Source organism: Chaetodon trifascialis, chromosome 9 (assembly GCF_039877785.1).
Source record: "Chaetodon trifascialis isolate fChaTrf1 chromosome 9, fChaTrf1.hap1, whole genome shotgun sequence".
Classification (NCBI taxonomy): Eukaryota; Metazoa; Chordata; class Actinopteri; order Chaetodontiformes; family Chaetodontidae; genus Chaetodon; species Chaetodon trifascialis.
In genome coordinates this window covers 19,049,043-19,074,181 of record NC_092064.1, presented here as the reverse complement: position 1 = coordinate 19,074,181, position 25,139 = coordinate 19,049,043, and the positions used below count along the sequence as shown (strand labels likewise).

Sequence of the window (25,139 nt, the reverse complement as noted above, 5' to 3'; positions counted from 1 at the left end):
AGGACAATTATTCATGTAGTTAGAAGTAAAATTAGCATCGCTCATGTTGCATGAAAATGACACTCTTTCAATTTGTGATTTTAATATATAATCATTCCACCCGACCATACGGTCCCTATCAGAGCCTTGATGAAAGGCTTCTAGGCAGCTCCTCAAACACTCGTCTGCTGCCTTAAACAAAGACCCCTCAGTCTGACCTGGCTCATCCCATCCTCTGTCCCCTACCCGTCTGATGACCAGACTCTGTGTCTATCTGGGCGTAGACAGATGGAGGATAATGAGAGAGACCCCAGAAAATCTGGGTTATTTTTTTCATTTTAGTATGAAAAAGAATCTTTTTTTTTGTGCTGTCCAGGCGTTTCCTCCAGAGATGTTTTAGTGTGTGAGTGTGTGTGTAATTCTGTGCGCCCGTGCCTTAGTGTATGTTGTGTTTTCTGATAGCAGACTGCGATTCAGATGGAATAAAGCCCACTGTGAGTGTTGACAGTATTGGCTTGTTAGCACTGATGGGATGGATGAATGCTGAGTGCCGTGTGCTTGAATGGGAAGGCGGATCTGCAGTGTTTTCTTGTACTGCATGTGTCTGAATTCTAAAAATCTCTCCTGATAAATTCAAGGTTGCACACTGAAATGAAAATATGACAACATAAAGCCCCTTGAGCTCCTTCTTCACCATCTCTGAGCCCTACTCCCTCTTTCATTGCCTTTCTCTTTGCACTTTCTCTTATTCCTCTGTCCAAAAAGTGATTCCTCTTTTCCACCTCCTCTTATTTTCCCTCTTCCTAGAAAACCATCTTGCCTCCTTTATTGGTATCTCTCTCTATATGTTTCCACTCCCCCCTTTTTAACAAATGGTCTGTTTGATAGACGATTGGAAGAACACACACTTGGACGCATTCGTTCGCACACAAGTGAAAGACTGAAATAAAGAAGCCCCTTATCTCCCCTTCCAGAGACACTTGGTTCATGTGCTTGCATGCAGATGAATAATATATGTGCATACAAGCTCGTACACGCATACGCACACGCGCGCGCACACACACACACACACACACACACACACACACACACACACACACACACACACACACACACACACACACACACAAAGTAACGATTGGTGGTGATGCTGACATGGGCCGTTGTATGCTGTGCCTTTGTGCTCTCTGTAACACAACTGTGTGTGTGTGTGTGTGTGTGTGTGTGTGTGTGTGTGTGTGTGTGTGTGTGTGTGTGTGCGTGCTTTGCTGACTGCTGTCACTGTGGAGGGATGTAGAGTCTCCAGGGGCATGGTGATGAATGGGAGTGTTGTCACTGGTCAGGTCCAGCTGCCTTTGTGCTGTCTTTATGCTGCATGTTCTCCTATTATACCACGAGTGCTGCATGTTTGGTGTGTCTGCGGCGAGAGCGAGCGTGGGTGAGTATTGTGTTAATGTGGCTTCAATGAAACGATTCTCATGCGAGAAGGTGTTAAGATGTTCACGCGCCAAGGTGTTAACACGCGGGCCATTTCAGTGATGCTTATAAGTCATGTGCACATGTGGGCATGCACACGTCCCCTTGCATCAGATAAAATAGCCGCGCTCTCTTCATTTGCATGGATAATTGTGCAGACGTGTGTGTGTGTTTTTGGCTTCCAGTTGGTAAGAGAGGGAGCCTCTTGTGCCAGCGTGTGGATACGTCGATGTGTGAGCAGTGGGCTCTGAGAAAATGCTGTCAAAGCAGGAGCTGAATAATTTTCCTCCAGACACATTCATGATACGGTGACGTGTGTGCATAAATTTGCCTTCCAGTAGACTGGCTGTATGGTTTACAGATAGTGTGTGATATGAGAAAACCCATAGTTAAATGTGGAGGTCTTTTTTCCCTGCTGCTCTGTACATGGATACTGGTCCCACTGGGATCTCTTTTAGAAGACAAAGAGAGTATGTGCACTACACACACACACACCACATGACTCACACTTGTGGAGAGTTGAGAATTTATGCCGTTGTGCTTTATGCAGATGAATCAGGTGCGATTTGAAGCAGGGGGTGTAAAAGCAGGTATTTCTGGGATGGGAAGTTAGTGTAGATTCCTTTGTAGGACTGCACTACGCAACGCTTTCAATGGCAAGCATGACTGCTGCATAACTCAAAAACAGAATCTCCAAATGTCTCTATGTGATGTCTGAGCTTGCTCATGTTTTGTCCAAATGTGCTGGATCCCTAAAACTGAAAAGAAAAAAACTTCTTCATCCATTGTTTGTCTGTTTGTTTGTCAGCCATGTTTTGTTTGTATGTGTGTGTGTGTGTGTGTGTGTGTGTGTGTGTGTGTGTGTGTGTGTGTGTGTGTGTGTGTGTGTGTGTGTGTGTGTGTGTGTGTGTGTGTGTGTGTGTGTGTGTGTGTCTCCAACTGTTCAAGCTCCAAAAGCCTGCTGGGTTGGGTTTGACTGATCACAGTTTTTGCCAGTCAGATCTGGGACGGCACCATCTTGGCTCATTTAGTTTCTTCTGTCTCAGCAGTAAGGTGATGTGCTCAGAGCTGTTCAATTCTGCATCTGAGGAAGTAAATACAGTGACAGTGCTGACAACATTTTCTATGGAAGCTTACACCGCTATAGGAAACTGTTGCGTTAATGTATTCTGGTTTGCCAATCAGAGTATAGCATGACTGTGCATGAACGGGTGGGTTTATGGTCACGTACTTGTGAAATTCTCCCACTGGTTAATAAAATTATAATTATAATTTAATTATATACTGGACATTTTGCAAGAAAAGATATTCGTCGATGACGCTCAGTGTCTGGAGAGTGCTTCCTTTATTCTCTGGTCTAGCTTTCTCTGCAGGCCCGTTTCGGCAGCCTCTTTCTCTTGCAGTGTGCTTAAAGGTGTGTGTGGAGATTGGAGGTGCTGCCTGCTGATGCTGCCACATTCATCAGACAAAATTGCTCTATTAATGTTATCAGGTTCCCTATTAGCATTGGGTTTAAATCTGAAATATTGACAGATAGGCACATTTGCTTTTCACGTTGAAACCAAATCCTGCCCAGACCTTGTCATCTACTCTCTCACACATAGTATTATACAAATTAATTGTTTTTTTTTATTTCATGAATATGGGCACCGATACTGAAAAATTAGCAAAACAGGTTTTATACCTCTAGCAAAAGCAAAATGACGCAAGTAATTTAACTGCTGCATGCCTGGACATAGTGTAACACAGACTACCGCAGCGTCTACACGCAAGTCCAGTTCAGTGAAACTCCCTGTCAGTGTGGAGCTGTGCAGAGACAGGCTTACTAATGTTGTCAAGATACCAGAATTTTAAACTTTGATACTCGTATAAAAGAAATGATACTTGATACCTCTTTCTATGCTGTGGTAAAAAGGAAAAATGTCCTGTTGGCACAGAAAAAGACCACATTAACAGCCACAAGTAGAGGACCAGTTGATTTGTTGATCTTTCATCTGTGCAGATTTGGGTTGAAAATTTTGTTTGTACGTCTGTTTTTTTCCTTTTATAGCTTCTGTGCTTTCAATAATATCAAATGCACAATGAATGGAGATTGCATCATTTTACAAAAAGTTTGTCGGCCTCTTTCTGTCTTGTTTTGACAGAGATGCAAGCGAGCAGTGTAGACCTTCAAAGTGCAGGACTTTTGTGAAACCAAGGATGCAGAGCTTCCTAACTGTGGCAAGCTGGAAACAACCACCTCTTTGATGTTGGTTGCTATGATGCAAACTTCTCCGCTCCTTGATCTTATGGCGCATGGGGTATAGAAAGTCAGTCCGGACTGTCTTTGGTAGTCCTAAGTTCTGTATCACAGTTAGCTGCAGCTATACCTTGATGTTGCACTGCACCACTGCACTCCCACAGCACGAAATCCCAAGATTCTGTGCTCTAGGTTCTTCGACACCCTGTTAATGTCACTGTATTTGAATATTCTGTTGTTGTTGCAGCAGGTGGAGGATAGCTTGACACGTGCAAACGGGTAATTTGAATGTACGTGGATTTTGTCGTCGGTTTGCATGTAGCCTGTGGAAATGCTACACCTTCACAACACCTACCTGACACATTACAGCACAGGATACTTGTCATTTTACTCCACTCGCTCCTTGTTAATTTTCAAGGATGCTGAGAGACAGAGGTCAGACTAAACCAACATGTTGCACTGTTCATTTTGCAAAGCATTTTTGCAACAAAGATGATAATAACAAACAGCAAGGCTTTATGTTATTGTTGGCCACACATTCACACAATCATGCTCTCACCTCCCTGTGCCTCTTCAGGCATCTAAATGGGAATCTGACTGGAGGTAAACATGTCATTGTGTAGAGCAGCCCAGCAAACAGACAGCCTGACAGGCCAGTTAATGGGGAGATGAAGGGATAGGGTTTAATAGGTGGTGGAGAAAGAATAGTAGATTTATTTAAACAGGGCAATATTTACCAGCCTGGACAATGTCAGATTGTGTTTAAATTGGCCTCGCCTTTCCTCGCCATGTCATTTGTCTTTAAATTCGTCTCACTTAAGTCTGCTCATTCATTATCATATTCCCCTGATTGTGCCAAGAGTGTGATTTAGCTTCTATCATAAGCTGTTTCAACTGAGGCAATAGCCTCACTTGAAAACCTAAACATCAGAGTGGATTGTGGGATGGGAGCCAGGCGCATCCTGCTGCTGCTGCCATGTGCCACAGCCGCTGAAGGATCTTAAAGGTTATTGGACATGAGGAAATAATATGTAGGTACATTGTTTTAGATCAGTGTTGTTTCTGAAATGAAAGGCTGGAGAAGCATCTCTGGCTGCTGTTGAATGAATGAATGAATCTTTTCTCTGTGATAAAGTTGGGAATAGCTGTAGTAACAGGTTTCAGCGTGTCACTCAGCTCGCCACTTTCCCTTTCTTTCACCTCCAAGGGCCTTTTAAAGCTCCCTCTTCCTCTCGCCCCTTTCTACTGCCATGGCAGCAAGTCTCCAGAGTGCAATAGGAACAAAGCTTTATCTGGCTTAATTTGTTTATTCCTTTCTTTCCGGCCTTTTTTCTCCTCCCCCACCCACCCCCTTTCCCTCATAGGTTTTATCAAGTTTGGATGTTTGGTCATGCCAACCGAACCCCCTCCCCCAAATTGCCTTTATGAATGAGCCCCCCTCAAGGTCATTTGGTGATGCCGCACCAACAGCTTACACATACTTCTTTTATCTCTTCATCAAAAAAACAAAACAAAACCGAAACTTGTTGACCGGCTCGCACCACCTCCTGCTTCCTCCCTCTCCCTCCACCCCACCCCCCACCCTCTTTCTACTCAAATCCCCATGGAGACAGGAGAGAAAGAAAATGAAGCAAAGTGAGCCGGAGAGATTGTAGGAGAAAGAAGGAGATAAAGACAAAGAGAGAACCTTAAGTCCCCTGATGTGTGTTGAGTGGACGCTGGCAAAATAATCCCCCTAGCTTCACACGACAATCACAGTAATGACCTTAGCCTGCGCTCATCAATAGACAGACTTGTGTCTTCGGGGGAGTGGGACAGGTGAGGTGTGTGACAGGGTGTGTGTTTGTGAGAGTGGTCCCCTCCTTTGTCTGAGATGAAGGATTAGAGAGGCTTAAAGATGGTACGCCCAGCTCGGTGTGCGCGTTCCTGTGTCTCTGTGAGGTTAGCGTCGTCTGAGATGACGTCAGCACTCAGAGGTCGGTGTTGCATATGAAAGTACAGAGGCTGCAGTAATATTGGCTCCGTGCTGTGAATGAGATGTTTGAGGAACAGAAAGACGTTCTCTGATTTCATTTCTGCAAGTCATTATAGTCTCATGGGGACATCATAACTTTTAAACAATCCTTAAAAAAATGTTGTTTTGGTCCCTATTTTTGTCCCCTCTTCATTTTAATGCCCCTATTCAGCATTTATTAGCAACATATGAATACCTAATAAATTGTTTATAGCACACTGTAATGTAGTTTCAGTGTTTCCCTATAGAATTAGATTCTATTGATGGTAACCGACTGGGGGCGAGCACATTGATTAATTATTAAGTGGTACCATGTACAAGGTGTTCCACTGCAAATGTTTTAATTGCCCAGTATGTGCCAAATATAGAACTTAAGAGTATATGCAGCTCCACAAACAAATGACAAATATTTTATAAATATAGTGCTCCATTGCTTCAGTCAGTGTCAAATAACTGAGAGTCTTGCGTCCTTATTGGTCGCTCCAAGCACCTATCTCTGCTAGTTAGGCTCCTTCCATGCTTGCTAATAACTGAAGGATTGGGTGTGCAAGATCGATTGCATTGTGTTAAGAACATACATAGACAATCTTATCAGAGTTTGCTTGAATGCATCAGTTTTTGGCCACATTTGTGCAGAGGTGTTCATGATGCTAACCATACGTGACCTCTGGACTGATTCTGTTCAGGAATTTTGCCAGCTGTCTTCTCTGTAGGAAAAAGCCAAAAACAACCCTTTTGTTCTGCACATCATCATGTTTTTATTCAGAGTGTGTGGAGGCAGGGAGGGAGGGAGGGAAAGAGATCTCCCGATGAAACTTTCAATGAGATTTAACCCGTTTGAAATAGGAAGAATAAATAAATAAATAAAATCAATATGTGGCTGCCACAAATAAATCAATGTATGAGATTTTCAGCAGATGTAAAGACAGTTTTAAGTGTTCATGAATGTGTCTGTCCGCACTTAAACAGTTAATGAATTATTGATAACTTAGCATCACTTAGTTGTCACCCTGTTCCATGATTTAATGATGATTATGCACATGAACCAACTTTTAGAGTGTGGTAAAAATATGTTTTATTGTTTATACACATATGCAGATCGTTCACTGGCACCTTGAGGACAGTGAACCTGCAAATTTTAAAAGGTTGAAATTAAAACTAAAAGGAAGACGTTTGTCATGGAGTGTGAGGAAGTATTTATAGATATATGTACTTCATGAATAAATGTAATAATAATCCAAGTATTCAATATAACACTTACATTTATATATCCAAACATAATAAATGATGATACCAAATATATTATTTGTATAAAATATGAAGACATTTCATCATGTTTTCCTTCTTTCCCTTTTTGTGATCAGCTGCTTCATTGGAGGACTTATAGTTGATAAATACATTAACAAACACTTTTAAATGGCCCTTCATCTGCCAACAACTACATGATAGTGTGTCCTAAACCACTTCATAATTACATGTTTTTATATCACCAGAAAATTCACGTTTTAGTTTACTGCATGTCTCAACGTCTTTTTTAAAAAAGAGAAAGGGTAATAGAGCAAACAGAAGCATGAAGGATTGCATACTTTTTCCGTCTGAGGCAGGGGTCCCGGTTTTGTCTTCCTCAGGCCTGTGATGTCAGAGAGAATTTGGATCCCTATCAGCTAACCTGATTGGCCAGTGAGCTCATACGAGAACCTGGGAGGTAGTGAGGAGCAACAGTGCCAATCAGAGGGGAAAGAAGGGATGGGTGGAAAGGAGTCTTGGCATCATCGCTAAATGAAGGAATTTAATAGTGTGTGAGTGTGTTCATGGGGTGGGAGGCAGGGGGTTGACATTTGGAGTGGATCCAGGAGAACTGCTTTAAAATCCAACCTGGTTCTCTTCCTGTTTCAGCAGAGAGAATAGACTAATTCTCACCCCCTCCGGCCCTGGAGAGGGAGCAGGCCAGGCAGGCATAGAAACTAGTTTGAAGAAGAATAAATAATATAGTATACTACAAGTAACTTTTAGAAATGAGGAGGAGGATGAGGTCAACAGAGGTCAAGATCGATTTTTTTTTTTTTTTTTTTTCCTGTATGGCTGTGCCTGTGGTCTGCCATTGTATTTCTTACATTTCAACAATTGTACAGTATTGCAGAGTGCAGCTTCAGACTTCTCTTCTAGTCTGCAGCCTCCCAGTCTCTAATCTAGTCCGCAGCCTGTCTGAACAGATCCGGAGTTCTAGTCCAGATTACTGTTGTGACCGCTGGTGGCCTCCAGCTGCCACTCTCAACACGGGCTGAGTTTTATGGGAAGAGACAGACCCTCTCTAGCCCAGGAAGAAATAACTGTTGACGTAAGGCAGGACTGACTGACCACAGAGCATGCACATGTGACTGTTAGCTGCTTATTCAGTGAATAGTTTGATATTCTGGGAAATATTCTCATTTGTTTCCTTGAGAGTTCGATGACAAGGTCCATGCTGCTTTCATATCTCTGGTGCTAATCATGTTAGCTGAAATTAGCATAGCCTGGTAGCACAGAGGAGCATCTCACATGGCTCCATGCAAAGTTCCAAAATATGCTCACTGGCACCTCGAACGTGAGGAATTAGCTTGTTGTATCTTGTCTGCTTAAGCTGTACACAAACAGAAGTAAGCTAGGCTAGCAGTTTCCCCCTGCTTCCAGTCTTCATGCTAAGCTAAGCTAACTGCCCCCATGGCTCTAGCTCCAGAATTAACTTACAAGAGTGAAATGTTTATATTGTGAGTGAATTTTTGCACTAATAAGCAGTTAAAAAGATTTTTTGGACAGTAGAAAATGGCATCTTGTCCTTGTACCTGATGTCTTTTCTGCCTCTGCTGTTTCTTGTTTTTCTCAATATGAAATATCTTCCTCTTAGTGCTCAGTCCCCCCCTTGTGCCAATATCATGCATTAAGACCTATTGTGGGGTTGTGATAACCACTCTGTGTTATTGCAATATGTCTTCATGTCTCTTCTCACGTCTATTTCCCAGACCACCTAATGTACGAAGCCTTGAGAAATATGAGAGCATTCACAGCACCCCAGTCACCACTGAATGAACATGTATGCAGGAGAATATTAAATAAGACAGAGATTAAAGAAGCCATTTTGTGGTTGTACACGCACAAGGACAACAATTAGAAAACATCCTACACCCAGCAAAGTGTTTATCTCACTGTAGTGAAAGCCGACTCTACCCTGAGAGGCTGCATTCCTCTGATTGCGATGTAGACAGGACCAACTGGGCAGTGGACACCGCTAAGTGAGCCTCGGCAGACAGGGCTTGGCCTTGAGCTCTAATGCTGCTGTAGCTGCAGGCAGATCAGTGCAGAGCAGCAAAGTTTGGAGCTGTAATGGCGCTCCAGTGGCTGTCTGGAGACTGATTTAAAATGGATGACCAAGCATAACCCCTGTAACCTCTGGACAAGCTGCCCCAGAGCCTGTCAGCTTCCTCCACTCAGACTGCAGACGGAGCTCAGAGGTGACACTCCCACATGCACCGCTTTAAGAGTGCTAAAAGGTGATGTGTTTACATATGCATACTCCGTTAGAGCTTACAAGCTACATTAGACTGCAGCAGATATGCTGTATGTAAGCCCCGGCACTACTTTTCCTATCTCGTTCATTCATCTGTGCACCTGAATCTGGTTCGGTCACAGTGGAGACAAAGCAGAGGCTATTTTAGTTCGCTTAGTTAGCTATTAAAGCATGAAAATGGCTTATTTGTTTGGCTCTCTATTGCCCATGCATAAATTGCACTTTGGCGGAGCTCGCGGGAGGGCAGAAAGAGAGTGAAGCGCTTGGAAAAAATGAAAGCGATAGAGAAGGGGGGGGGGGGGGGGGGGGGGCTCTGTAGCCATCTGCCTTTGTGCCAACAGTTGGTTACTGTGGCAACCAGTAAAAAGTCATTATCTTTAATTTACACTGTGGCAGGTTCAGGTGTTTTCAATTGTATCATTAGCTTTTTTCTCTCTGCAGTGACTCACCCATCTTTGGCAGTCGTCCTCCACTTCATTCTGGGGCTATTCATTCTTTTTTCCCCCTGTGTCATCCTTTCTCTCAGTGTGCTGCGTACCTTTCTTTTAGCTGCCTCACTGGGTGATTTAGGGTGTGTGTGTGGGTGTGTATCTCCAACACTTGTCCCCCTCTGTAAGGCTTTCCTGTGCCGTGGCCATGCAGCATGATGCCGATGTGCTTTTAGAGGGCGAGGAGTAGTATCGAAGGATGGCATAGTGACAGATGGAGCAAAAAGTGACGAGAGAACAATTCAAACAGGGAAATGACAGGAGCATGAAACTTGAATGGCTGCGGAGACAACTGTAGGGCAAAGAAGTTGAGAAAGTGGTCGCCTAGCCCTCTTAACAGGGACTTATATCTTTCATGCTCAGGCTTGTGAGCGCGGCAGCAGCAAGAAGTGCAGATGAGCGATCATAAAGTAGCCCTGTCTGTGTACCATTAGCCAACCGCAAGTGCTAAGCACTTACCAGAAGCCGCTTGTGTTAACTTCCTCCCCCCACCCTCCACCCCCACCCCAGCGCTCACGCTCTCTCTCTCCCCTTCCTACCTCACTTTGCTGGAAACTCTTCTTGTTCTCTCCCAATGTTTTTCCCCCAGTGTTTTTCATTACCTCATATATGATTTCAGACACTCCCCTCCTCCTCTTCCTCCTCCTCGCAGCATGTCCGCATCCAGCAAACCTGGCTGCTTTTCTTTGGCTCTTTTTATTATCATAAATTTCATTTATTGATTGCAAATAATTTCTTTTTCTTTGGGCCGCTCAAAATGAAAAACACAATTTTGCTCCGGTGTCTACAAACAATACAAGACTTTCAAAAGCCATTTGTAGTTTTCAAATCCATTTTATCATGACGAGCAGTTTCTCACCGCCATCGCTGGCTCAGTCGATTAGTTTTTGAGTACAAAAACTGTCCAATTTGATGAAAAGGTGATTACAGAAACAAAGCCAATAATGGGATGTTCTGTCTACAACTATTGTTCGAATCTGTGTTTTGCCTTGAGCCTGTCAAAACCAGTTGGCAGCGCAGTGTCCAGGCCGTATCCTTTATTACTGCTGGCTGCTTTATTAGCCTTCAACAGAGCAGGGACAGATTCAGGGGATTGACTGGAGATGCGAATGGAAGTGGCACCTATTGACTAGTTTGTCTTGTGCTACTGGCAGGGTGCGATGATGCTGTAAGGATACAGCTGCTCAGGCCGGCCCATTAGCACCTAGGCTCCACACATGAGAACATGACAAGAACAGACTGCATATGGCGCGGCGTTCGCGGCCTCGCAGTGATGTGCCGTGGCTGCCGGCATATACTTACAACTTATTCTCAGAGTACACTTCCCAGCATTTGGTTTATATTTTCTTCCATTTCCCTCTTGGCTCATCTCTGGTCTTTCATGTCTGTCATTTTCAGATTTAATTGGTCTCACAATTCAGAAGCGGCTGAACAATTGTCTTGACTGAGAAGAGAAAAAAAAGAAGAAGGCAGTTAATTTAAATGTTTGTTATTTAAGCCGAAAACAGGTGAGTTAGAGGGCATGTGCGCGTGTGAGATGAGAATGTGCAGTTTGTACGTTGGAGCATATGGTGTAGGCGTTGGGTGGCTGTTGATGTGATGACCATCTGTCACCTAGTAACAGTTTCGGTGATCTCTGGATAATATAAGATCTCCCTGTAGAGATCTTAAGATCTGATTATATACAAAGCCTGCAGGTTTACAAGTCCAGATGGGAAGACTTTAGCAGCATTATCTTTATATTCTGGGTGATGATCAAAAGGCAAATTATTGTGTAATAAATATTCAAATGTAGCTTAAATGCAGCAATGATTTGCTGATTCCTGTGTATTTAGTGTAATGCATGTGGGCTGATGACTTTCAGCAGGTGCTGCAGTGTATTAATGGCGCTCTATTTGATAAGTAACAATGAATTTTATGTATTTCTGAAGGTGAGGGAGTGTAGGCTTAAAGGCCAAGCGAAATGGAATATGGCCGCATATATTTTGGTAACTGTTTTTCGAAGTCAAGTCTCTCCTCCACCATCCAAAGCAGGAAGTAGTGGATGCAAAATACACAGGTGAGCGCAGCCCATCTGCTGTACGATGGAAACTTTCTGTCATAAAGCAAAACAATGGAAGCTGTGTGGCTGCAATCAACTAATTGCTGCAATCAAGACTTGTGCTGTGAGTTTAGTCTGGCCGTCACAATCGTCGCAGCAGTAGATAAAGTGATAAAAATTAAACTCTGGTGGCAGCAGCATCACTCTGCGAGTGTGCACAGCTTTCCCGTCTCGGTCACCATCTGGAAAACACACCCAGCACATCTATTAGGCACCCACTCTAGTTAAGGATGAGCGCTCTGCTGAAAATGGGTTAATAATGACAATTAAATTGAAGGTAATGTCAGCAGTCGATCTGTCTCTCACAAATCATGGTATTGTATGTAGATGGCTTTTCTCTGCCCGGGAGGGGAATTATGTGTGTCACAGTCCAGTTATTGAAAATCTAGGAAATGCTCAATTGTATTATTTCTTTTATTAAGGTATTCTCTTAATACCTCAGAGGTCAGACGGCAGGTTCATCTGTAGTTATTCAGGAAATAAAGAGGAGAAAGGTCCATTCAGCAACTGCTCAGCTGTACTATTCCTTCAGCACTATGAGAACATAACTCCTTTTCTGGTTTATGGGCTCTTTTATTGAGGAAATCTATTATGCACAGTTTGATTTTATTTGTAAACAGAGAGGATGTGCTGGAAGCAATTTTCAGTTTACACTAATGCACCGAGACGTGAACGTGTACATTGACTCAGACAAATGTAGAATTTTGGCTTTGTTTGAAAAACTGCCATAGGTATGAAAGTATTCCTCAAATGACAGCGAGGCCTTGGTATTGAAAGATCAAGGGCGTGCTCAGTTTTGCAATGAGACAAACACGCATGCACGCACACACGCGCGTGCACACACACGCACCAATGCTGTCAAACCAATTACACTAGCAGCTAGAATTGGAGGCTCATTCAGGTGGAAGATTAGCAGCTGGGTTTGAAGACCCACCACCCAATCCCCCTCTTGCAAGAAGAGAACAAAATGCTGTCATATTTAACAACAAAACTGGTGTTTATGTGTAAAATATGCAAGCATTCCCCTGTCTCCTGTTGAGTGTATTGGACATATTTACATACGGTCTATATCTGTCTGTGTTGCAGCTGTTTGTTTGTGCTGTTGCATCGAGTTGGCTGGGAGGACAGGACAGCCGTATTGGATGTCTGAATGTGTGTATACAGTCATGCTGATGCTGACAAGCCTTCTAGCAGGGGAGCAGGGATCAGATGTATGCTAATATCACCAGCAGACAGTCTGCTAGTCTGACAGGGGCTGGGCCGCGAGGTTAGGTACTACTGCAGGAGAAGACGGAGCTGAGAGGGAGAGAGATGGAGCACAGCAGAGACAATGTAAGAGGGAGGACTATAGGAAGAGGAAATATAGGGAGAATTAGACAAGGGCCAGGGGGCATTGAAAGAAATGAGGAGGAAGGCAGTTCATGCCTGGCAGAGGGAATTAAGTGGGAGGGAGAGTAGAGGCCCACAGATGAGCTTTTGTGCCAAACGAAAACACAGGCTTGTCTGTCTTTCCAGCCGTGCGTGTAAAGCAACAGTTGTTGTTGTTGTTTATGTTGTGTAGCCTGATGAACAGGGAATTTCTGGAGCAAATGTTTCCATGTTTCCATAGTGCATGTCGAAAGTGCACAGCTTTCGGTGTTTCATCTCCCAAATCCCAGGCTGTCGCGCAGCGTTTTGCGGCATCGAGAGCTACAGCTAATGATTATTTTCATTACTGACTATTCCGTCTGTTGTTATTTTTAATTGCTGGCTCTGTAAGGTGTAAAAAAGACAAACAAAAATGAATTTTCAAAAATGTTCTGCTAGTGCAAGACGACATCTTGAAATTGCTTTTCTTGGTGATCAACAGTCCGTAACCCAAAGATATTCTTTACAATTCTAGAAAACAGAGGAAAGCAAAGACATGCAGAAACATTCAGCACTGTTTCTCAAATTAATTAGATGATTAATTACTTTATTTTCTCATGCGACAAAACAGCGAATCCACTTGAATCCAGCTTTGTTAGAAATCCATCATTATCTCAGGTGGAAGTGAACAGTGGAATAAAGCTGAATGATTAAATCAAAGGCAACGCCACAGTAAACGTGTGTGAAGGTCAGAGAACTGGTGTTGCAGTTAGTTAAGCTGTGGTTGCAGAAACGCTGCACTTTCTGACTTTCACTCGCTCGCTGTCGGCTCGGAGAGAACCAATCTTATCAGTGAAGATGGCACCGAACTGTGAGTGCTTGTGCATGCATGTGTGCAAGTTTGTGAGGACGGGTTTAATGTGGTGGTATTTCAAATTTATAGCTGTCATTGTCCATGTTTCCAGCGCATTATATTTAGCTGTGCTATCAGTGAGGCCTTCTGGCGCAGTTGAAGAGGTTAAACCACAGTGACACACTCCTTCTCTGCCCTTCTCGCTCTCTCCTTCCACTCTCTAAATAGGCTGTCCACTCTTTCAAGATCCTTCCTTTATCTGACTTAAACCTTGCACTTTCCTCTGTCTCTTCTCCTTGAACTGTTGAGTTACAGTGTTGAATTTCAGATTAAGCTGTGAATACGCTCTTCCCTGCCCTCTTCCTTCTGTCTTATTCCTGCATTTTCAATTGTTGACTGAGCGTTTGTTTACAGTCTTTGTCCCTCTTATCCTTTTTTTTCTGCTCTTATCCTGCATCCTTCCTCCCTCTGTCTGTCTGTCCACCTCTCTCCTCAGGGGGTCTATCAGTAACTGGCCCTCTCTCTCTGCAGTGCCAGGCGGCGGGAGGAAGTGAACTTATAGCTGAGAGCCCAGCTACACGGCAGTTTCACTTAAGGCTACTAAAGACTGTAATGGACAGATAACCTGGGACATAAGAGACGGGTGTGGAATACATAACCTGTACTGTATCATTTGATTTAAGCACATACGTGTGCATCTTTGTCTGTATGCACGTGTCAATATACAAATGTGCATTGCGATAGAGCAGTGGCATTTGTTATCTGCATCTCTGGCCTTTTTCTGTGGTTATATCACCACGCCATCGGATCATGCTAATGCACAGGCAGCACCGCTTGTGATCCCACAAATGGAAAGATGCAAATAGCCGTAGCTAATCCACACTGTCCGTAATCCCAGTCACAGCTGACCAGCTCTCCTGGATCAGGACCTGGATATGTGATGGGCTGTTTGGGTGCCGCATTATATATCTCCTTGTGTTCGTGCGCAGATGTGTATTTTGTAGGACATACTGTCGGTCGATTGATTCAGGCTGTGTGCTGAGCTTTTGGGCTTAGTCTGTCTTCTTCTTATAGGGATAATTTATTGCAGTTTGATTTGCTCGTGTGGTTTGGTTGGTGGTGTTTTGTGCGCATGGCCCCATGTGCAGCGCATTAGCAATGGCGCGATTGCAAGTGTTTATGTTTTCTGTTGGTGTGTGCGCACACATACAAATTTCCTCACTCTCTCCATCTACTGTATTTCCTGTTTGGTGAGTGATAGATGGATGTGTCACATTTGTGGGGAGTGACAAATGACTTCTGTTTTAGTGGATACACTGAATACACTGCACCACAGAGCACTTCATGTAAAGTGTGTTAAATGTGGCGTGTAGAGGCAGATTGTTATATATTTATATATGTTCTTAGAGTAATTGTTTAACACTCATGCCTTTGTGTGCACCAGTGATTATGTGCTCTATATTTGCATTATGCTGTTTTGGCCTTGTCTTCATCAGCATTCATGTCATATTTATCACCCCCTCCTTTATTCTGCAAGTTCATCTGTGTGTGTTTATTCCCTCGAGCAGTCATAGAGCACAGCCTGTGCAGGAAGTAGTACCAGTGTAAGGACTGCCCCCGCCCACCCACAGCCCCATCCCCTGCCCACAACCCTAGTTTCTTTCTAATGGACAACAAGTCTCCAGAGAGAGGGAGAGAGAGCGGGAGGGGGCAAGGGTGGAGGAAGAGTGTAGGAGAGAGTATTGGACACACAGAAGAGTTAAAATGGAAAACTCTTGACAGATGGAGCTGGGAAATCTAAATTATGAGGATAATGTGAGAGCACGACAGAGAGAAAAATAATAAAGGAGAGGAGAGTGGAACTACAACTGGTTGCAGACTTGCATCATGCAGAAGGAGTGAAAAGGAGACGGAAAACATTTTTTGGACTGAGGCAAAGGGAGGGCCAGCCAGGCTTGTATCCCAGAGTATAAGGGAGAAGAGTTTTCCCTGCTGCCTCTCTGTCATCATCATCACCACCATCACACTGCTTCATGACTATTTCATGACCTTTGTTTCTGTCAACTCCCAGCCTTCCTGAGTGTATAATACTGTACAACCGGAGGGCTTGCTGGGAAAGCATGCGAGTGGGCCTCCTCGTTTATCCTCGTTTTGCAGTTTTCAATATTAACTGTATTGCATTTAGTCAGAAGTATCTGATTGAAACTTGTTGCTGGCATCAAGTTCAGAATAAGCATATACTTACAAATATCAATGGTAACATATCAAATATATTGTCTTTGTACTGTTTTCAGTTGAATATATGTCAAAAAGGATGAGCAAATGATCACATTCTGCTTTATTTGTTTCACACGGAGTCTGAACTTTTTTGGGATGTGTGTTGTTCTTTTCTTCATTTGGGTTTTCCTCAGATGCCGTTATCTCACTCACTCCACATTCACTCTGCGACTAAAGTGTCTCGTCAACACGATACGGTGCATCAAAACAAACCTGACTGACAATTACTTCAAACTCCTGAGTGATACTGGTTGTTCTTTGCTCTGTAATGAAAGGAATGCATCCACCCCGTGAAGGGCTGCATGGTCTTTCCTCATGGGCAATGAACACAGCCTCTTCCCTGCTGCCCCTTGTAGCACGTGTTATGGTGAACTTCACGCCTTGCCGCCCTAGCATTAGCTTCAGGCTGCACTCCAGTACCCTACAGATGCATCCTATCTTCCTTGGCTTCTATTTTCCTTGAGACAGTCAGTGACCTAGAAAGGTGCTGGCTCAGTCGAGGCGAGATTGCTGTGTTATGTGTGTTTTGACTGTGAGATTAGATAGATTGCTCAGTGCTTGCAAGAGAACGGAAGCAAAAAATACAACAAGGAAATTGAGACGTGGCATTTGGGTATGTCCTGCTTGTAATGCTGTTTGCGATTAGGCAGGGGGAGAGTGATGTGACGGGTCAAACCCTGACCCTTAACTCATCCAGGCCTCACCACACCCTGGCCCCTCTTCCCTGAGGGGATTCCAATGTGCGGCTCACATGACCCAGGCCACTGACCTCTCTCCCCCTCCCCTCATACCATTCTTCTCTATACCCCCATCCTCTGCATGTGCCCTAACTTCTCACCCTTTGTCTCCTCCCCCAGTGCCTTCCACTCCTTCCTGCATCTCTTCCTCCTCCTACTCTCTCTTTCCCTCTCCTTTTCTGCCTACCCCCATGTTTAGGGGTCAGACACAGATGCAACGCAGGCCCTAACCTATCTCTGCCTCAGCCCTAAACAGCCATAGGCCGCAAGTAAGCGGTATGTGGCTGGACATGCGTACCAGACACCAGGCCTCAGGATAAACTGGGAGACTGACTGACTGGCTGCCTGACTGCTTGACAACTGAACTGCTGCACTCAGGCTAGTTGAGCTCAGGCAGTGGTGGCTTTATAGGTCTGCGGAAAGAGGAAATGTATTCCCTAAATGACTGGATCCATTGTGTATGAAATGCTGCACTTAGACTGCCAATAGACAGGCTGTTGAGACAAGTTGAATTGTGCAGTTGTAATGTCATATATATTCTATGTTTCTGTCAGTTCGGGCATGGCAGTCAGTCTCATGAGGCATTTTATTTTCTTCCATTATGAGCTGCTGCTAAATCTTCACATTCTCGCATCACTTAAGACTGGATTCTGAGCCGTGTGCTTGCTTCTCGCATTGACATGTCAGTCTGACAGACCAGAAAAAAATGGCATTAGGTCTCCTTTGTTTGCCATACCTTTTGAGATTATAGCAAAAAAGCCTTAGCTCTGTCTCACACAGAGACATACACGCACACACACCTAACATGCACTCTGCCGCAGTGAGTGTGTTAGCTGACTGTCACAAAATGTGTATGAACTTGCAGATTCACATAAGCCGCGCACACATCGAAGCATTCTTGGAAAAGATAGGTGGGGTCAGTGAAGCAGATGTTTGCAAATGCATCTGTGAGAGTGTTGAGCCTGGATAGCCTCAAGATCCACAGGGACTTTAGTTAATCCAGACACTCTCACAACTGGTCACAAACGTGACTTAGTTCACACACGACTCGATGACCACCAGGATGTTACACAGGATGTCGCTTTTTTAAGTGTAAGCTCATATAGGTCATTTGTGCTAATGTGGGTCTATACCACGGCTGTCATACTTATGTGTATATAACACCCTCTGTCAGCTCAGTAGGCAGCTACTTCAGCTATGTCACAACAGTTTACTCCGTGCAGAGATGCGGCTCACAGCAACCTTTGCAATCGCAGAGCTCACAAACCTACCTTAAATCCCTTTTGGCTGACCTCCAAAAGGAAATATATACAATTTAAAATACATTAAATCACATCTGGCCCACATAATTGCAATAGCAGGAAATTCAAACAATAGATTAATTAATGAATTGGCTCTGCGGCACATTTTTATTGAATGGATTTCACATGCAACCTCACATTTTTATGCCTGTGAACCTGGCCAGCGGGTATGCAGGAGGGGATTGTGTAGATACAATAAAATAGAAATTAGCTGGCTGGATACATGTTCTGCGTGGCTACTGGACCATATCCAGGTGCAGCAGGTCATGCGATTTGTGGCCGATTGTAGTTGAGGCTGTCTGCTCTGTAATTTGAACATGATTAGGTCAGGACACTGGTGCACCTTTAACCTGCTGACTCGAGCTCAACGGATACCACACCTGCATTTCTTCTCATCTAGTCAAGGCTGTATAGACTGTGTTCAGTGATCACAAACTTGAGACAGATGGGGGTGTACACAAAAGAAATCTCATATAAACACACACACATATATACACACACAACAAGCGCACAGGTATGCAGTAAACATACTTACAAGAGAGTTTCGGAAAGAGAGGACCATGAATTAACCATAATTCCCTGGGCATATACCTATACGGGTGTATCGACCTGCAAGTCTGGCTGAGCACAACACACACCACCTTATTATTACATGGACTGAGTCTATCTCGGCGTGCCTTGATACATTTTTCATGCACATTTCTTCTACAAATATCAAAACACAAGACATTCTTTTTGATATTGATTCCTTTTTCTGCTGGCACTTGGTTGTACACCTGGTGAAGCACTGGGGAGGTCTTGGCTCCTGTAATGTTAATTCACAGCCTGATTGGAATTTGCTTTTGTGAAACTCAGGATTTCAAGGCTTTGCCGTCTTTGTTGGCTTTGAACTTCGATTAGTAGCACTCAGCTTTTTAAATAAACTCAGAAATATACAGTATGCAGTAGTCAATACATGGCAGGTGTGAGGCTGCTTTTTATCTCCACTGTGTTCCCCTGTAGTGAGTTTCTTACTCCTCCCACCATTTCCTTTTCATTGTCTACCCCTCTGGTGTAGCAGTGTTGGACTTTGAAGTTCATCTTTGTGCATCCTCAGCTCTCCGTTGTCTGACAAACTCTAATTCAGCAGCAGTGAAGGCTTTGTCTGCTTTTGTGCTGTCTGTCAAAAGAGCTGTTCGTGATTAATAGTGGTTTTAATGTCTGTTTTACTACATTAATGCCTCAGTTATGACATGGAGGGCGTGGTCTTACACTGCAAGTCTGTATGCTGGATGTCTTGGAAGATTTTTGTTCCTTACAAATTGTGCTGTCAAATAGGGCTGTTCCATTAAAAGCATCCCCGATCCTTCGTCCTCTCTCTCATTATTTTTATGTCTGATCTACTGATGGAATAAATTATGCTGAGACTGGCCAGTCAACCAAGCCACTATGCAAGTGTATGTGCTATTTCTAGACAGCACCACACCAATTTGTTGCGTCCAATGTAGATAAATATGTAGAGACATTAGTGATGGTACATCAGCCAACTCTGATCTGTTTGCAGAGTGCTGTTTGGTGAGAAACATAGGAAAACATGTTTTTGATGGAGACGAGTCAGCCAACAGGCAGTGCAGCCTTTTAAAATGCAGATGGCTTTCCCTAGTTGGCCAATTAGTAACTTTAGCTCTGGAACACTTATCTGCTTTCATCTTCTTGTGTGTGTGTGTCTTTCATTTGGGGTGCACATAGCTTACTGCGCCTGTTTTTACCAGTATATGGTACTGTCTGTGTTTATGTGCACATTCATGTGTCTGTTTTCTGCAATGGTAAACCCCACATAACTTTATTCTACTGTTGATGGCAGTGAGACAAGCAACCATACTGTTAGATGTCAGATGATAAGCCAAAGCACATATCGAGTTTCTGCAAACATATGAATGAAATGTGGAAGGCACCAGTGTTAGCGGCAAAGTCCTGGCAATATAAAGCTTAAATGTGTTAAATTGGAAAAATTGCCTTTTACTGGGTACAGCTGGGTTAAGTAACGTGAAGCTTTCCAGCAGCTTTGCCACTGACCTCAATCTTTTCAGGAAACATTCAGTGGAGAAATAGGATCACAGATTAAACATTATTAACAGCACATAGGCACACAGCAGGAATTTAGATGAGAGACACAATAGCTCTCTAATAATAAAGCCTGTCATTGAAATGTTTTTTTTTTATTTCTCTTGATTAATTGTATTTCCCCTCTCTCTCTCTCTCTCTCTCTCTCTCTCTCTCTCTCTCTCTCTCTCTCTCTCTCTCTCTCTCTCTCTCATATGCAGGGCCAGACCCCAGCCCAGTGAGATCCTCTTGCATGGAAACCCTCCTGCTTTGGCAGCCTTCTCCTCTCCCTAGAGCTAGCGGCCAGCATGGCAGGATGAGCCTCTGCCAGCGATGATGATGGCCAAAAAGCAAGATGTCCGGGCACCCACCTACAACCTGGTCGTGGTTGGGCTGTCCGGCACAGAGAAGGAGAAAGGCCAATGTGGCGTGGGCAAGTCCTGCCTGTGTAACCGCTTTGTTCGGCCAAGTGCAGATGACTTCTACCTAGACCACACCTCTGTTCTCAGTACCAGTGACTTTGGAGGCCGTGTGGTGAACAATGACCACTTCCTGTTCTGGGGAGAGGCTGGGCGGACAATGGAGGAGGGGCCAGAATGCCGTATGAATGTGGTGGAGCAGACAGAGTTCATTGATGATCAGACATTTCAGCCACACCGAAGCACGGCACTCCAGCCTTACATCAAGAGGGCGGCTTCCACCAAACTGGCTTCGGCTGAGAAGCTGATGTACTTTTGCACAGATCAGCTGGGACTGGAGCAGGACTTTGAGCAGAAACAGATGCCTGAAGGCAAGCTCATGGTGGATGGATTCTTACTCTGTGTGGATGTTAGCAGGGGTATGAACCGTAGCTTTGAGGACCAGATGAAGTTTGTTACCAACCTGTACAACCAGCTAGCCAAAACGAAGAAGCCTGTGGTACTGGTTCTCACCAAATGTGATGAAGGAGTTGAGCGCTATATTAAAGACTCACACACCTTTGCCCTAGCCAAGAAGAACCTACAGGTGGTGGAAACATCAGCACGCTCTAATGTCAATGTTGACCTAGCCTTTCTTACACTGGTTCAGCTAATAGACAAGAGTAGGGGAAAGCCCAAAATTATCCCTTACTTTGAGGCACTGAAACAGCAGAGTCAACAGATTGCCTCAGCCAAAGACCGCTATGAGTGGCTGGTCAACCGAATTGTGAAAAACCACAATGAGACATGGCCCTCTGTCAATCGCCGCATGCAGTCTGCCCCTGAGTACAAGGATTATGTTTTCCTTGAGGGTACAGCTAAAGCCAAGAAGCTCTTCCAGCAGCATGTGCATAGGCTTAAACAAGAGCATATAGAGAAACGTAGGAAGGCCTATCTAAGTACACTACCACAGGCTCTGTCTGCACTGTTACCAGAGTTGGATGAGATAGATCACCTGAGCTGGTCTGGAGTTCAGAAAGTCCTGGAGACAAAGAGAGATTTCTCTCAATGGTTTGTAGTGCTAGATGACACCCCTTGGGAGACCACACCACACATTGATAACATGGAGGACGATCGAATTCCCCAGGACCTACTGGAGACCCCTGCAGCTGAAGCTATCTATGAGACCCACTTGGAACAGCTAAGGAATGAGCGCAAACGGGCCGAGATGAGATGGGAGTTCAAGGACAAGCTAAGTGTCTCTCCTTTCATCACACCAGGGAAACCCTGGGAGGAGGCCAGAAGTTTCATCATGAATGAAGACTTCTACCAATGGTTGGATGAGGCTGAATATCTGGATATCTACAACAAACACCAGAAGGAAATCATTGACCGAGCCAAAGAGGACTTTCAGGAACTGCTTCTTGAATACTCTGAGCTCTTCTATGAGCTGGAAGTGGATGCAAAGCCTAGTAAAGAGAAAATGGGAGCCATTCAGGAGGTGTTGGGTGAGGAGCAAAGGTTTAAAGCACTGCAGAAGTTGCAGGCAGAAAGGGATGCCCTGGTATTGAAACATATCCACTTTGTCTACCACCCCACAAAGGACACCTGTCCTAACAGCCCTCACTGCGTGGACAGTAAGTTAGAGCAGATACTATCCTCCAGATTTCCTACACGCTACCCATCATCAGACAGTTCAAGACTGGATGGGGGGAGGGCTGAACGGATAAATCTTGTCATCCTAGGGAAAGATGGGCTAGCCAGAGAGATGGCAAATGAGATAAGGGCCTTGTGCACTAGTGACGACCGGTACGTGTTAGATGGCAAGATGTACGAGCTAGCCCTTCGCCCCATAGAGGGCAATGTACGTCTTCCAGTCAATTCATTCCACACACCAACCTTTACACCCCACGGTTGCCTGTGTTTGTACAACTCAAAGGAATCCCTCTCCTATGTTGTTGAGAGTTTAGAGAGGCTTAGGGAGTCAACTATAAGCAGAAGGGAAAGGGAAAACAGCTTATCCCAACTCCCGCTGTCCCTCCTCCTGGTCACCAAGAGGGGGGTGGGATCCATAGGGGATATTGGGGGGGAGACAGCTCAAACTCTTATTCAACAAGGGCAGCAGGTGGCTGGAAAGCTGCAGTGTGCCTACCTAGACCCTGCCTCTCCGGGTATGGGCTATGGGCGCAATGTCAATGAGAAGCAAATCAACCAGATGCTGAAGGGCCTCTTAGAATCACGTAGAAGCGTGGGGAGCAGTTCTCCTCCCTTAGCGCATCCATCCTCTGCCTTCAGAGACTCTCAGTCACAACCAGCGCTAGAGGCAGATTTGAGGATAGTCATGTGCTTGATGTGTGGAGACACATATGACTTAGACCAGCTCCTTGCTCCCTTCCTGTTGCCTCAGCATTGTCGTCCTGCTTCCAGCCTCAGTAGTGGCACATCCGTTTTGCTGGATTTCAGTATAGGAGGTCAGAGGCAAAATATTGAGCTGTCACTGCTCTCCTTTCATTCATCATTCTCCCTCCGCAAGACCAGGCTGGTCCACGGCTACATCGCAGTTTACTCTGCTCGCCGCAAGGCCTCTATGGAGACATTATGTGCTTTCCTGTGTGAAGTCCAAGACATCATCCCAGTTCAGTTGCTAGCAGTAGGGGAGAGTCAGATGGAGCTGTCAGACTCAGAGTCAGCTAAGGAGCAGGTCAGTCAGGGAGAGGAACTGGCACATGAAATAGAGGCAAGGTTTAACACAATAATATGTGGACATGGTGGGGTAGTTGGGGGCCTTCATAAGATAGACCTTTTCCAACCCTTTCTCAAAGAAGTGGTAGAGAAGCGAACCATTGTTGAGGCTACTCACATGTATGATAATGTTGCTGAGGCATGTACCAATGAGAGCATAAGCCCTCGCTGTGGCTCCCCTAGTCCAGTTAACACTCTTATGGACTCAGAGGACGATATTGACCCATCACCACCTTACCCTACCCTGAGGGAGGATGGCAGTCTCAGTTCCCACCTGGGCAGCTTCAAGTTGCCAGATCTGGATTCAAGTGATACCTTCTCTGTTATTTCTGAGCTTAGCACCTTTGAGAGCAAGCTGAACAACAAGGTCCCTCCACAAGTGAAGCCCAAGCCTGTTCGTAAGGTTAACCTAGGCCCCTACATGGACCAGCAGGGTGGTACCAACCGCCGCTCTTTTCCCCAAGCTGTCACCTGGGCTCCAGGTAGCGATGGTGGCTATGACCCCTCCGACTACGCTGAGCCCATGGATGCTGTGAGCAAACCTAGACCCACAGAAGAGGAGAATATTTACTCTGTCCCTCATGACAGCACACAGGGCAAGATTATCACCATCCGCAATGCCAACAAAGGCCACTCCAACGGGAGTGCTGGGGGGAATGGGTCAGACAGTGAGGCTGATAGCAGCTCACTGGAGCGTAGGAGAAAGTTGTCCGCCATTGGGGTAAAGCCTAAGCTTTACAGAGACAGATCCAAACGCCTTGGCAAGTTCAGCAGTTTTAGGACAAGCTTCTCTATAGGCAGCGATGATGAGATGGGGGGTCCGCCGAAGGCTAGCCAGGATGAGGGAGGAGCCCAAAAGGACAACTCCATGGAGGAAAGTGAGGACCCCAAAAGGAGAAATATTCTTAAGAGCCTACGCAGGAATACAAAGGTTAGTATTTTTGCAACCATCTGTATTAACTAAATATGAGTGACATATGGGTTAAATATTCTAATATGCCTATGTTAAGTGACAAAAAAGTGTTAAATCTTAAATTTAATTAGTTGATTGAACTATTCCCAAATACAGCATTTAACAGGTGTTGCCACAAAATGTTGCATCTTTATTCTGGAACACATCCATTGCAGAAGTACTTCACTTATTCAATATTGAGAGTTTTCTCAACCAAAGCTTGAAATATCCTGTTAATTGAAAAGTATTTTGGCAGGGAAAGTGTCACTTGTTGAAATAGCTGAAATAACATTTTTGCACAGAACGCTTACTGTACATTGTATCTAATAACTAATTCAGTAATACAGGATATTGTGCACTTGTGCCACTTGTGTCTGCAGTGTGTGCATGTATTTCTTTAAACACCAGATGGATAAAATGTTCATATTACTCAGTATAATTAGTTCTTGGCTGAAATTCAACACCTGTTTGGTGTGGTGGATGGCTGTTTACCACTTAAGTCAAAGAATAACTAATGAGTTCAGTATAATCTGTGTACTTTCTGCAGTTTTGCTCAGTGAAAGCATTTCCTCTGAAGGCATGTCTGAATTTTTTTCCCCTGACCGCTCT

The 25,139-nt window shown here is 44.5% G+C and overlaps 1 protein-coding gene across 1 annotated transcript in view; it reads left to right on the top strand.

The window, feature by feature from the left end:
* Window positions 1-25,139, top strand: part of arhgap35a (Rho GTPase activating protein 35a) — a 61,980-nt gene that overhangs the window by 17,640 nt on the left and 19,201 nt on the right. The window contains exon 2 of the mRNA XM_070969879.1: window positions 20,660-24,509. Coding sequence (XP_070825980.1) covers window positions 20,772-24,509 — 3,738 coding nt within the window. The 5' untranslated portion in view covers window positions 20,660-20,771. The remainder of the gene's footprint in view (window positions 1-20,659; window positions 24,510-25,139) is intronic.